The sequence below is a fragment of the Trypanosoma conorhini genome, assembly GCF_003719485.1.
Source record: "Trypanosoma conorhini strain 025E chromosome Unknown Tco_14.4_contig_00582, whole genome shotgun sequence".
Taxonomy (NCBI): Eukaryota; Euglenozoa; class Kinetoplastea; order Trypanosomatida; family Trypanosomatidae; genus Trypanosoma; species Trypanosoma conorhini.
Window position 1 is genome coordinate 1 of NW_021704671.1, and position 11,742 is coordinate 11,742.

Below are 11,742 nucleotides of genomic sequence, written 5' to 3' on the forward strand. Positions count from 1 at the left end.
GCTGCAGCGCACTGAGAGCCGCTTCCGCAATGTACAGGCCGCTTGCCGTGTACCCGTCGCGCGTGTCGGAGAGGATGACGCGCCGCAGCACCTTCCCGGACTTATCGACGGCGACAAAGACGCACTTGTACCACGACAGTTCCCTCTGCGACTGTGTGGGGCCTGTTCCCGCCGGTGGCAGCCAGTGCTCCGCGATGTAGCGACGGAGGAAGGGGACAGCAAGCACCGCCGCCGTCAGATACCCCGCAATAGTTGCGCCGACAACGGTTCCCATCGTTCCCTCCTGCGCCTCCACGTAGGTGCCGCCGTAGCCAAGCAAGGCATTTGTGCGACGCACCACGCGTTCGTTGGTGGCGGCCATCACAAACGGCCCCGTCAGTTTCCTCTCTGAGACGTCGTACCACACCCCTCTCCGCGTGGGCGCTGTGGGGGGTCGCGGAGCATCCTTCGGGAGCAGGCTGTAGGGGTCCCTGTCTGCTGGGTCGCAGGCCTCATGGACCGCAAAGATAGAGCGTGCCGTACCGCCCGACAACCCGGGGCTCGACAACTGGTAAAACGCCTTTACTTCCTCCACTTGTGCCCCAAGGCCTTGACGCACAGCGTAGTTGCCCAGGTCCCCAGGAACGCTGTCAAAGGCGCAACAGGACACCAGCGCAACACCCTGTTTCTTCGCCTCCTCGTGGAACCGTTCAATGACCTGACGGACAAAATTATGCTCACCCGTCGAGTCCACGTAGTGCGTTCGGCAGCGTACACAGGCCTCCACGACGGGCATCCCAATCCGTGTAAAGGGTCCGGCGCACGAAATGAGCACAGTGGTGCCGGCGCAGACCTTGTCAAGGGAGCTGGGGCTGGCAATGTCCGCAGAAAGCACGGCGACGTCCAGGCCAAGCTCCTTCTTTAGTGCATCCAGCTTCTCTTTACTGCGGCCCGCAATCGCCCAGGGTCCCACTTTGCCCGGGCCAAGCCGTGCAAGGTACTCACAGACCAGTTTCCCAGTGTAGCCTGTGGCCCCAAGAACGACCAGTGAGAATTTCCTTGACATTTGCTTCTTGGTAACAAAATTTTAGTATACTGTATCCGAGCCCATCAACCAGGGCAAAGCAACAAGGTCAGCAAGAAAGACAATTGCGAAATGAATGTTGCGCGCTTAAACACAGGAGGACCGCTTAAGCCCATGAAAACATAGGGAGATATAAGAGCAGTAAGAATAAAAGTTGGCAGAGGGCGCCACGGGAAGGATGCCCATGGAAGTGACGGGCGACTAGGGGCCGTGCAAGTGTCCAACCTGGACATCTATGCCTTTGCTGCTGTCACAGAGAACCCAGCTGTAGATTTCGTCCCCCGGTCCATCTTTCATGCAACTTACCTCTCGAATAATGAGTTGTGCGAGGATGCCGCCCGCAACAGTCGCCTCAATCGCGGTACCCATCTGGTCACGTAGCGGAAAACTAGCTGCTTGCTCGACGTCTTCTCTCGTGAGTTGTGACAAGTTGTATCGGGCGACGATGTCCCTCGCGAAGGTAAGCCGCGCAAAGAACGACAGCTCCTCAGGGCATTCCGTCATTCTCATCCGCAGCAACGCCCGCTGAAAGGGCGCAGGTCTGAGGGAGACATTTGTCGCAAGCAACATCTTTAACTGCTCTTCGTACGAGAGCGACTGTCGCTTTGACAAAAACATGCCCATCGTCAGCTCGCCAAGCCCCGCCACAAGCACCACCAAATCGATCCCCGTGCCGCGCTGGTGGCAAACGTCTAGCATGGCGTCGTCAAGGTTTCGGACGCAGATGAGGGCAACCGCAAAGGCGGTGCCGCGCGTCGAGGCCCCCGCCGCCTCCGTCGTCAAGTCAACGGCAACGTACGGGTTCAGCGCCTGGAGCCGCCCCACGCACGCCTGACCCCGCGCCTCGCCGAGGGCGTGGCCCTGGAGGAGGAAGTTGGCCGTGAGGTCGCCGGCGTCCACGGCACCCGCGTCCTCCACGGCTACGGAGCGCACCCCCGCAAGGACCAAATTCTTGGCCACCTCCGCCACGGCAGCCGTCACCCCGCACACGCGCACCGCCGTCTGCTGAAGCTGCTGCTGCGTGGCTTTGCCCCACAACCGCACCTGGCGGTCGTACCGAATCCGTTCCTCGCTGTTCATCTCGCTTGCCGCAACCACAAATGCAAAAAGAAGCAAAGCCAGAAGCAAGGCAGGTGACTTCGACCGACGCGCCAAATGAACACTCCTCGGCGCCCCCACCCCCTACACGCACACACACGCACACACGCAAGCGCGCGCGCATCGACAGGAAGTTGCAAACAAGTAGGCGAAAGAAAATGCACTGCATGGAATGCGTTTGTTTCGTCTGTCTGCCTTTGAAAAGAATTCAAGCGAAGACCACTAAAACAAGAACAACAAAAACAAATAAAAATAAAAACCCAATAAAAAATAACCTCTACTTGAAGGCTTTCATGGTTTTTTTTTCATCTGTACGTTCTCCTTACCGGGATCAAAGCACTCGATTTTCTTTCTGTCCATCAACGAAAAACCAGGCCCCATGCTGCCGTAAAAACCAACAGACCCTACTTTCCCTTCATATATTTATTTATATATGTATGTAGCTATAAATTTATATTCACCTTTTAAAGTATGTCTTTTCTAGCGCGTGTGTGCAGCAGTCACCCTTGACCCCCATCCACATTTTTTTTCTTCTTTGATTCCTTTCCCGCTACATCAACCCGTCAAAAAAAACCCTCTTCGTGAATCAACCCTCATCATTTTATCGCTGCCCAGCACACGGCTTCCCTGTCCTTGTTGTTGTTTCACCCATACGATAGCCAAAACAATTCCCCCTTCCTTTGCAAGCCGCTGCATTGTCTGGGATTGTGACACTGGCATATCACTGTTGCCAAGACTGAGAGTGTGCACATGCGGTTGCTCTTTTTTTTCTTCCTTTTTTTTTTTCGCTTGCATCCCTTGATTATAGTACCACATCTCTCCCTCGCCATCCTACACACTGGAGTTGTATTTTGCTTCATACACCGACAACTTTTTCTTTGCTGCTTCTAGCTGAGCCTGAAGCGACTCATACGTTGGGCGTGTTATCTCGCCCTCCTGCAGGCCCTGTTCAATCATCCAATTTCTGTCCGGGAACTTCGTCATGTAGTTGCGGATGCCGTCGGGGAACACCACCACGCAGCGCTGGTCCGGACGAAGCTCCTTCGCGGCCTGGAGAACCCCCCACATGGCGGACCCGCTGCTTCCCCCGACGAGGAGGGCCTCATCGCGGTGGAGCTCCGAGGCCAGCGCAAAGCTCTCCTTGTCGCCGGACTTCACCCAGCGGTCAACGTACTGCCGCTCACAGACATCCGGCACAAAGTCGTACCCAATGCCCTCAACGAGGTACGGCGTTGGCGAGGCTGGGGCGGAAGGATCGGCCAAAATGCTCCCGTACGGGTCGACGCCGACCACAATAATGTTGGGCAAGAGTTCCTTCAGGCGCTTTGACACCCCGGCCACGGTGCCGCCAGTTCCGGCGGCGATAACCACCATGTCGAGCTTTCCGCCGCACTGGTTGTAAATCTCTTCGGCTGTGCCTTCGTAGTGCGCCTTCGGATTGGATGGGTTCTTGTACTGGTCCAGCAACACGTAGCCCTTCTCCTTCTCCAGGCGGCGCGCGACGCCAATGAGGCTCTCTGGGTGATCCCATGGCAGTGCCGTCTCCGTTCGAATCACCTCTGCCCCCAGAGAGTGAATCACCACCTCTTTTTCGTGCGACATCTTTTTTGGCATGGTGATGACCATGTGATACCCCTTCACCGCCGCCACCATGCTAAGCCCGATACCGGTGTTGCCGCTTGTCGCCTCGACAATGGACTGGTTGGGGCGCAGGCGACCACTTGCTTCGGCGTCCAGAACCATTTGCCGGGCAATGCGGTCCTTGACGCTGCCACATGGGTTGAGGAACTCACACTTCGCAACAACCTCGCACGTCACACCGTGCTTCTGCGGCACACGATTCAGCCGGATACATGGGGTGCTTCCGACGGCGTCGAGGACGGAGTCAAGAATGCATGTTCGCCAGTCGGGAATCCCCTTCTCCTTGTTTTGGGTTGAGTGGGCTTCAGCCATGGCGTGGGTGTCTTCGCTTATACTGAGGATACCTAATGGCGGCACAAAAACAACAAAGACGACAGAGAAAAAAGAGCAAGGGATAAAGACAGTCAATTTGTGGTTGTGGTAGTGGTGGTGTTTGCCACACCCACAATCCCTTTCGTTTCTTTCCAAACGCAGCTGTGGTGCCCCTGCTGCTGACGCGTAAGGAGCGGAAAGGGTGAAAACCCTCCTAGAGACGCCGACTCCCTCACATCCAGCACGCACCTCGTCCCTTACTCTTCCCCACAGCCTTGCAGTCTCGCCGCTTCTCCGTGTTGGGGGCGCACGTGTGTGTATGCGTGTGTGCCCTCAGAGCGGGCAAAGGGGGTGAAGAGCTCAAAGGGGTCAAACCTTCTCCGGCGGCAGTCGTAGAGAAGAACCAACAACAAAAAAGGGAGAGCCGAGTTCAGGGGAGCTACATGCGGACACATGTATACGTGTTACACCAGCCCACCCACCGCAGCGGAAATTAATAGTAGGAAACGCATTCCCCATCAATACGAACCCGCACACACAAATAGAAAGAGACAGAGAGAGAGAGAGAGAGAGAGGAGAGAATGTGAAGAGATGCTGGGTGAGCTAGCGGCGCAGCAGGAGTTGAATTTGCTGTTCCTCCTCCTCTGAAAGCTGTATGCGTTCCTTACTTACACTCCTCCCTAGGGCGGAGAGGCTCTCGCGCGCCCCCTGATGATGAATCATGAAGGTGCCTAATGTATCCAGTACCGCCCTGCAGCACTCGGCGGAAACGCCTTGCTGGAGCTGCAATCGCACGGATTGCTCAGCCATGGCCTGCAGAAGCGGAACATGGCGCCAGTTTGTCTCGCTGAGAACAACGCAGAGTTTTCCAATGGCGTCCCCCGTGAGCTCCTCCGACCGCTCTGCGACCCAGCCCGCCAACTGAGCCACCCGCGCGTCATCCTCGACGTCGTGGTGCATCTGCCACAAAGAAGCGATGACGTCCACAGCCTTGTTGGCGCTCTCCAGCTGCGCCATATTCTCCACGATGCCCTCAAGAGCCCGGTTCGCCAGCTTCTCGTGTTCAATGCCCAGCGACCCAAAGGAGGCAAGCAGGGCACACTTGGAGTCAAGCGGAAATTCATCCGCCTTCTCCGCGGCCTTGCTGCCGAGCTCGTTGTAGAGCGGTCGGTTGAGCAGCATCACGCGGCTAAAGCCCCGGATCGCAAGCATCAAGTCCGGGGCTGCGAGCGCGTCGGAGTTCTCCAGCATACGGCGCGAGAATTTGTCAAACAGCGCCTTGTCCAGATACTTGGACCTGCCAAAGGCGGCAACGACGAGCGTGATCGCCCGCTGGTCCATCGGCAGCAGTACCGGCCGCAGCGCAAGGCGCGCGGCAAACACGTTGTAGAGGCTTCGCTTCGTGCACAGCATGCGTGAAAAGCCGTACAGCAGACGCGCAATGTCGTTTCCGCTCCAAAACTCATGGGAGTTGTCGACGACGTAGTCCGAGCACTTCTCTGCCATGAGCTGATGGGAGAGGCGCAGCCCCACGCCGTCGATCTCGCCAAGCCCAAATGCGACACTGGCAATCTCGCTCGTGGTGAGTTGATCCAACCGCCGTGGAAAGTCATCGATAAGGGTGTTGACCAGCGCGTCCCCGGCCCGCGAGAGGTGCACGGCGCCACACAACGCGGTATACACCGCCGCAGAGAGAGCCCCCATCCACTCCAGCAGGTGATCCAGGACATTCGCCGGAACGCCATCCCCGGCGTCACCGCACTGCCAGTGTACCGCGACAGCCAAGCCCACAACGTCGGGTGGGAGATCCCGCTGCTGCGCCAGGCGTGCCGCCAGCACAGCAACGAGTTCACCTACGAGGTCGTTCCCTGGTGAGCCCAGTGTAGGCAGAAAGAGCAGTTGTGCAAGCTCACCAAGGGCCGCCTCGGAGAGTGTAGACGCGTTCCCTGCAATCCCACCTAGTATCGTGTGGGCAGTGGTTATTCGTCTTTGCTTCAAAGCAATTAGACCCGCAGCTGGAAGAATCTCGGCAGGGGTGTGATCCATGCGCTGCACTACCGTGTGCAGCACCAACGACGCGGACGCCTCAAAGTCAGGGGCGTCAAAGAGCGCCTGTAAAGCGATGAAGCGGGCAACGCTTCGTGTTTCAGCCTCTGGCACCTCCTCACCGGCCTCCATTTTGGAGACCGCCAGCTGCACAAGTTCACGAAAGAGCGGTTCCAACTTGTCGAGGAGCGGCTCATGCACATAGTTGCGGCAGCGCAGCATATCCAGCAGGTCTAATGCCTCCTGCACCGTGAGGCAACGCGTTTGGGCACACACGCTTGAGCAGACGAAGTGAACAATTTCGTTATTTGCGTCAATGGCGGACGTCGAATTCGCTACCTTGCAGAGAAACGGGAGTGTGCAGGGTCCCTGCATCACAGAGATGAGTTGTGTAATGATGGCTTCCGCCAACCGGCCTTGCGCCTCCGCAAATGCATAATTATCTTTCGCATCAACCCCACGCGGAAGTGGCAGTGAGCACGCAGTACATATCCGCAGCAACGTCTCTACAGTGGCCTCCCGCATACCTCTTTCGACAAAATGGGAAATAAGAGCTACACCGTGCAGCAGCAGAGCTCCTGATGAATCCCGCCGCATCACTCTGAGGAATGCAGCCACGCCCTCTGGGGAAAGCTCCTTCAACTGCATGGACAGCTGCAAAATAGTTCCCTCTGGTATCCCACCCTTCTCGGCGAAGATGCAGGCAGCCTGCGCCGCCACATCAATGGGGACTGCGGCCCCCTGCTCCTGCATCACCTCAAACATCCAATCCTCCGGTATGCGTTGACCCGCCAACAGCCGCTCGTACGCCTCTGTCGTTCTGAAATTCCTCGTCATTGAGGACACCGAACCACTGCCGCCGTCGGTCCCATTTTGCTGCACCGCTGAGGACTTACAGCGATGCTGTCGCACGAGTTCGGCCGTCTGAGGAAAGAGATGAGAGGACGTCGCCACGACCTTCAGCATCCCCTCCATGTCAAACTTGCTCGCCGCAGGCATAACCGACACCGCGGCTTCATCGATTTTGCTCTGTAAAACAGGATCCCGCACGCCAAAGTGGGTGTAAAACTCCATGGCCTGCACGACTTCGCCCGGCGACCATGCCTCACCCTTTCGCACCCGCTGCGACATCCAGCTCCGTGCACGCGGCGACGTCCAGGCAGTCTTACCGCTATCCTCCACATCATCCTCATTCTCTGCGACTATGGTTCGCGGTTTACTTTCAGCAGGCGGCGGCGGCTGACGAGCCTCGTGGATGCACTTTACCTGCTCCGTGCCGGCCCTCGTTCGCAGCTCCTCCAGCAGTGAATCAAAGTCCTCTTCGGTGAGGTGCGACCGCGCAAGCCGCAAAAAGGAGTGTAGCGCACTCGCGGAATCTTTCTTGTGCAGCAGCCTTGGCGCCGACATGAGGATGGCCGGCACTGTCTCACTGCTGTACGACCCCAGCGTAGCTGCGTAGCGAACCACAGCCGTCACGTGGTCGAGGCGCGCGGCGGCGCCCTTGCCCATCGCAGTGTACAACGCACAGACAAGTGTGTCGGCCATGTCGGCGCGGCTGCAGAAAAGTGCGGCCGCGCCATCTGAGAGCATCCCAAGTTCCGTTGGGCTGCACAGGTGACTGACGCGCTGGGTTCGCGTTACGATCGGGTCAAGGGGGAGGCCCAGCAGTTCCTCCTGGCGCAGCCGCAGCCGCGACACGGCGGCCATGGACAGGCACAGCTCCTCTTTTGTCAGGCGCGTGGCCAGCAGCGGTGACGCCAGCCGCCGGAGCAGGCGATGCAGCCTCCCATTCATTAGGAAGAAGCGAGTAGATTCACTGAAGGAGATGCGACGCGCACACGTATCCGGAGAGCAAAGCAGAAGAAGACGAAAGCAAAAAAGCAAACAACAACAACAACGAAAAAAAAAAGTTCCTTGAAAGTCACAAGAAGCGGCGTGCGTCCAGTTTCCTCCACACAACCCACCGAACAGCGAGGATGGACGGAGGGGTGGAAAAGAAGGACAACAACAACAACAACAACAACAACATGTGGACATTGTGTCTTATGTCTCTTACACTCGAACCAAGTGGAGTGGAGAGTTGGAGAAAGAAAAAAACAGACAAACAAACCAAAGCCGGGCTTTTATTCCTTCGCCTCCCCCTTCATCACCCGCGGCTTCTTCCGCACCGGCTCCGTCTCGCCCGCCACCTCGTCCGCTGCCGATGGCTCCTCGTTCTTCGCCCCGGGGCAGACGTCGCTCCCTTCGTTCTCCTCGTCCCCCGCCTTCATCATACCAAGCAGCGAAAACGCCAGCGTGGTTCGCAGCACATCGCCCTGCCGGCGCACCTCAATGCCAACCCGAACCCGCTCAAGCAGGTCTGGCACACGCAAGAGTTGCTCCTTCGGAATCTTTCCCTCCTGACCATACTTTGGAACCAGCACAAAGACGTGAGTCTCGGAGAGTTTCACGACGTACCCGTCTTCATCCGGTATGGCCTGGTCCGCAAAGTTGCGCAGGTAAAAACCTGTAAAGAGGTTCTGAGAATCGCGCCCTGCCCGTTGCGCCTGCTCGTGGCGGTAGTTAATGTTCCCCGCAAGGGCCTCCATCTTGACCGAGTCGGTGTGCATCTCACTAACCTGCATTATGCCGAGAGCCGCCGCCAGCTGCCGGTGCACAACCACGTCCGCGTACCGGCGAATGGGGGAGGTGAAGTGGGTGTAGATTGGCATGGCGAGGCCAAAGTGGTAGAACTCATCCTGTGGAACCTCGCTGCTGGAGAAGTACTGCGCCTGCCGCAGGCAGCGTGTGACGAGGATGCGGATCAGTCGGTTAAAGTACGCGTCGTTTGGGTCGATACAGGCATTAAGTGAGTTGTTTAGCGTCAAGGAAGTCGTGTCGTCAAGCTGAAGGCCAACTGTTCGCTGCAGGGCCTCATTCAAGGTGTCAAACGCGTTTTCCGCGGGGCGCTGGTGGCGGCGCAAGAGAGTCCAGCGCGGGTAGCTCGCATACACCTTCCGCGCCGCCGCCGCATTGGCGAAGAGCATCCACTCCTCAATCATGGAGTTCGCCTCGAAGGTTTGGTACACCTGCATGTCCGTGGGATTCACGTGGTCGTTGTCCACCTTAAACTTAAACTCCTGTGAGGCGAGGAACAGGGCGCCGTCCTTCTCCCGCTTCGCCTTGAAATGGCGACTGATGTTCATCAGGTGCCGCAGCGAAACGGCGATCTCGCTTGTGTCGTTGGCGTCGTCTATCATGCGTTGCGCGTCCCCGTAGTAGAGTGCCGCGCGGGAGCGAATCACCGTCTTTCCAAAGTAGTCGCGGACCACGTTGTAATTCTCATCAAACTCCCACATGATTGAGAAGGCGTAGCGGTCCTCGTCGGCGACAATTGAGCAGAGGTTTTCCGTGAGGAGCTGCGGCAGCATGTTGATTCGCCTGTCAACAAGGTAGACGCTGGTGCTACGCTTCGCCGCCTCCTCATCCATGGCTGTGCCTTCCCGCAAAAAGTGCGTGACGTCCGCAATGTGAACTCCCACCTCCAGGTGGTTGCCGTTCACGACGCGGCAGTGCAGCGCGTCGTCGATGTCGCGGCACCCGAGCGGGTCCACGCTGACGACGCACAAGTCCCGCAGGTCCAGTCGACGTCCCAGCTCCTCCGTCGAGACGCTCCACTGTCCCTTGGGCAGGCAGTCATACACGGCCTCACTGAAGTCGTAGTGGGGGACGTCGTTCTCGAGGAGAATGACTTTGGCCTCGGTGTCCTTGTCCCCAATGGTCCCGAGCACCTCGACGTAGTGGCCCACAGGGAAGCTGTTGTACTCCGGCCAGTCGTCAATGATGACGCTCAGTCGCTTGTCCTTCAGGTCCTCCAGGTGCCGCGTGGAAATTCGGATGCGCGGAATGCGGTTGTCCTTTGGCTGAAACAACACACTGACCGCACCCGACACCGTCGCCTGCGCCGCAGTGAGACGTTTGAGCTCCTCCACGTCAATACTACCGCAGAACGGCCGCCGCTCCATGTTGGTAATCCCAACCACCCTCCCCACTGGCGTGTAACCCGCCGCGAGCGCCGCCGCCTCCGTTGTGGCGTCGTCCTCAAGCGGCTTTGCATCCTTCGGGCCGCGCCAAAGCGACATCGGCAGCAGCTCAACGGCAACAATGTCGCCGTGAATGGCACGGTTCAAGTTGGCGCGGCCGGGCAGTAGGACGCGGGGGAAGTTGTGCCCCTCCCACTGCCCGCGGATTTCCCCGAAAAAGCAATTCGTCTCACTCACGCGCAGTTTGCCGCGAAGGTAGGCGCCGTTGTGTATTCCTGCCTCCAATGCAGCGGCCGCCACGTGTGGCTGAAAGAGCGCCCCCGCCTTGGGCGACTCCTTCATCCCTGCCGGCTGCTCGCACTGAATCTTCTCCAGCAGGTCCGACCCGGTACTCACCGCCTGCTCCAGAAACTGTCGCAGCGTGACACAGGACAGGTTCGGGGTGGCGCCTTCCTCCGCGGCCGTGGTGAAGGCCTGCCGAAGCAGTTTGTCGTGCGAGACGAGCACCACGCTTGGCGGCGAGGCCGGAAAGGCGAGGAGGACGTGCCGCCCGTACCACCGCGCTGCGACGCGAATGCAGCGGTCGTTGTAGTCGTTGGGGGTTTCGTCGCGCTCCATCATGCAGTGCGTTTGGTCGTGGTGATCGTTGGGGAAGGCGTAGCACTGCTTCCGCTCCTCCCGCAGGAGTCGCTGCAGACGCGCGTAGATGGCCTTATTGCGGTTCTGCACCTCCGACACGACGGTCGAGAGGAACACGATGTTCTGCACCCGGGCGTCCTCCAGGGCGTTCATGTTATGCAGGACAACGTTGGTGTCGGGGATGATGATGGGCGCGGTGGGCACCACACACGGCCCGCGCTCGCCGCAGACGGCGGCCGCGCAGAGCGAGCAGCCAACGACGCCGCACCCGATGTCGCTGCGTGTGACGCCGCCGCCACCCCGCCTTGCCGTATGCCCCCGCACCTCGTGTACCGCCGACCGCTTCCTCGCGAACATCGCTGGCTGGACCGCACGCAGACTGCGGCGCGCGTGCACAACTCCCTCTCTCTCAGCCGTGGAGCGCGAGACGACAAGGGAGCGAAGGAAAAGAAAAAAGACAGAAAAGGAGCAAGCGAAATAAGTAAAGCGCGAAGGAGTGAGTGAGTGAGTGAATGAGTGAGCGAGCGAGAGAGCGATAAAGGAAAAAGGGGAGGAGAGGAGGAGACAAAAAAACATCGGAGGGCAAAAGGAGCGAATTGGGGGGCCGATGCCTTCAGCGTGCTCCGCGGCGACGCCATGTGTGCGTGCGGGGGTTCAATGCGTCTGCGTCTCCGCCGCGCGCCAGCGCCGGTCCCACGCCGCTCGCATCGCGCCGCAGTACTCGACGCAGTCGTCGAGGGTCGCCAGCTCCTCCGCGGTGAGACGCCCGCAGACGTCATTCCACCCCGCCGCGACGGCGACCACGTCGTCGATGCCCACCAGCTCCTCTGCGTGGGGGAAGAGGCGGGGGCGGGGACGGTGGACACCGCCAGGCCGCCGACGCCCATCGCCAATGGCCCGCGCGATGAGGTCGCCATCGCT

At 58.9% G+C, this 11,742-nt stretch overlaps 6 protein-coding genes across 6 annotated transcripts, besides 8 other annotated features; 1 reads left to right on the plus strand and 5 right to left on the minus strand.

The window, feature by feature from the left end:
- On the minus strand, positions 1-1,045 carry Tco025E_07486 (saccharopine dehydrogenase; the record flags this gene model as incomplete). The annotated part of the gene is made up of 1 exon (XM_029374351.1): positions 1-1,045. A coding segment is annotated over one exon (1,045 nt), but the record flags the coding sequence as incomplete, so codon positions are not given.
- Positions 1,046-1,264: 219 nt separating this feature from the next.
- On the minus strand, positions 1,265-2,143 carry Tco025E_07487 (ubiquitin activating enzyme; the record flags this gene model as incomplete). Its single annotated transcript, XM_029374352.1, has 1 exon — positions 1,265-2,143. One exon carries the CDS (start codon positions 2,141-2,143, stop codon positions 1,265-1,267), a length of 879 nt encoding a protein of 292 aa, XP_029225533.1.
- Positions 2,144-2,248: 105 nt separating this feature from the next.
- Positions 2,249-2,284: a microsatellite.
- Positions 2,285-2,382: 98 nt separating this feature from the next.
- Positions 2,383-2,435: a sequence feature (A-rich).
- Positions 2,436-2,578: 143 nt separating this feature from the next.
- Positions 2,579-2,618: a microsatellite.
- Positions 2,619-2,923: 305 nt separating this feature from the next.
- Positions 2,924-2,947: a microsatellite.
- A 45-nt stretch (positions 2,948-2,992) lies between these two features.
- On the minus strand, positions 2,993-4,114 carry Tco025E_07488 (cystathionine beta-synthase,cysteine synthase,serine sulfhydrylase; the record flags this gene model as incomplete). The annotated part of the gene is made up of 1 exon (XM_029374353.1): positions 2,993-4,114. One exon carries the CDS (start codon positions 4,112-4,114, stop codon positions 2,993-2,995), a length of 1,122 nt encoding a protein of 373 aa, XP_029225534.1.
- Positions 4,115-4,657: 543 nt separating this feature from the next.
- Positions 4,658-4,706: a sequence feature (GA-rich).
- Positions 4,707-4,717: 11 nt separating this feature from the next.
- Tco025E_07489 (uncharacterized protein) lies at positions 4,718-7,954 on the minus strand (the record flags this gene model as incomplete). The annotated part of the gene is made up of 1 exon (XM_029374354.1): positions 4,718-7,954. One exon carries the CDS (start codon positions 7,952-7,954, stop codon positions 4,718-4,720), a length of 3,237 nt encoding a protein of 1,078 aa, XP_029225535.1.
- Positions 7,955-8,161: 207 nt separating this feature from the next.
- Positions 8,162-8,188: a microsatellite.
- A 58-nt stretch (positions 8,189-8,246) lies between these two features.
- Positions 8,247-8,273: a sequence feature (A-rich).
- Positions 8,274-8,283: 10 nt separating this feature from the next.
- On the minus strand, positions 8,284-11,178 carry Tco025E_07490 (exosome complex exonuclease RRP44; the record flags this gene model as incomplete). Its single annotated transcript, XM_029374355.1, has 1 exon — positions 8,284-11,178. One exon carries the CDS (start codon positions 11,176-11,178, stop codon positions 8,284-8,286), a length of 2,895 nt encoding a protein of 964 aa, XP_029225536.1.
- A 137-nt stretch (positions 11,179-11,315) lies between these two features.
- Positions 11,316-11,357: a microsatellite.
- A 71-nt stretch (positions 11,358-11,428) lies between these two features.
- On the plus strand, positions 11,429-11,740 carry Tco025E_07491 (uncharacterized protein; the record flags this gene model as incomplete). The annotated part of the gene is made up of 1 exon (XM_029374356.1): positions 11,429-11,740. A coding segment is annotated over one exon (312 nt), but the record flags the coding sequence as incomplete, so codon positions are not given.
- Positions 11,741-11,742: the final 2 nt, after the last annotated feature.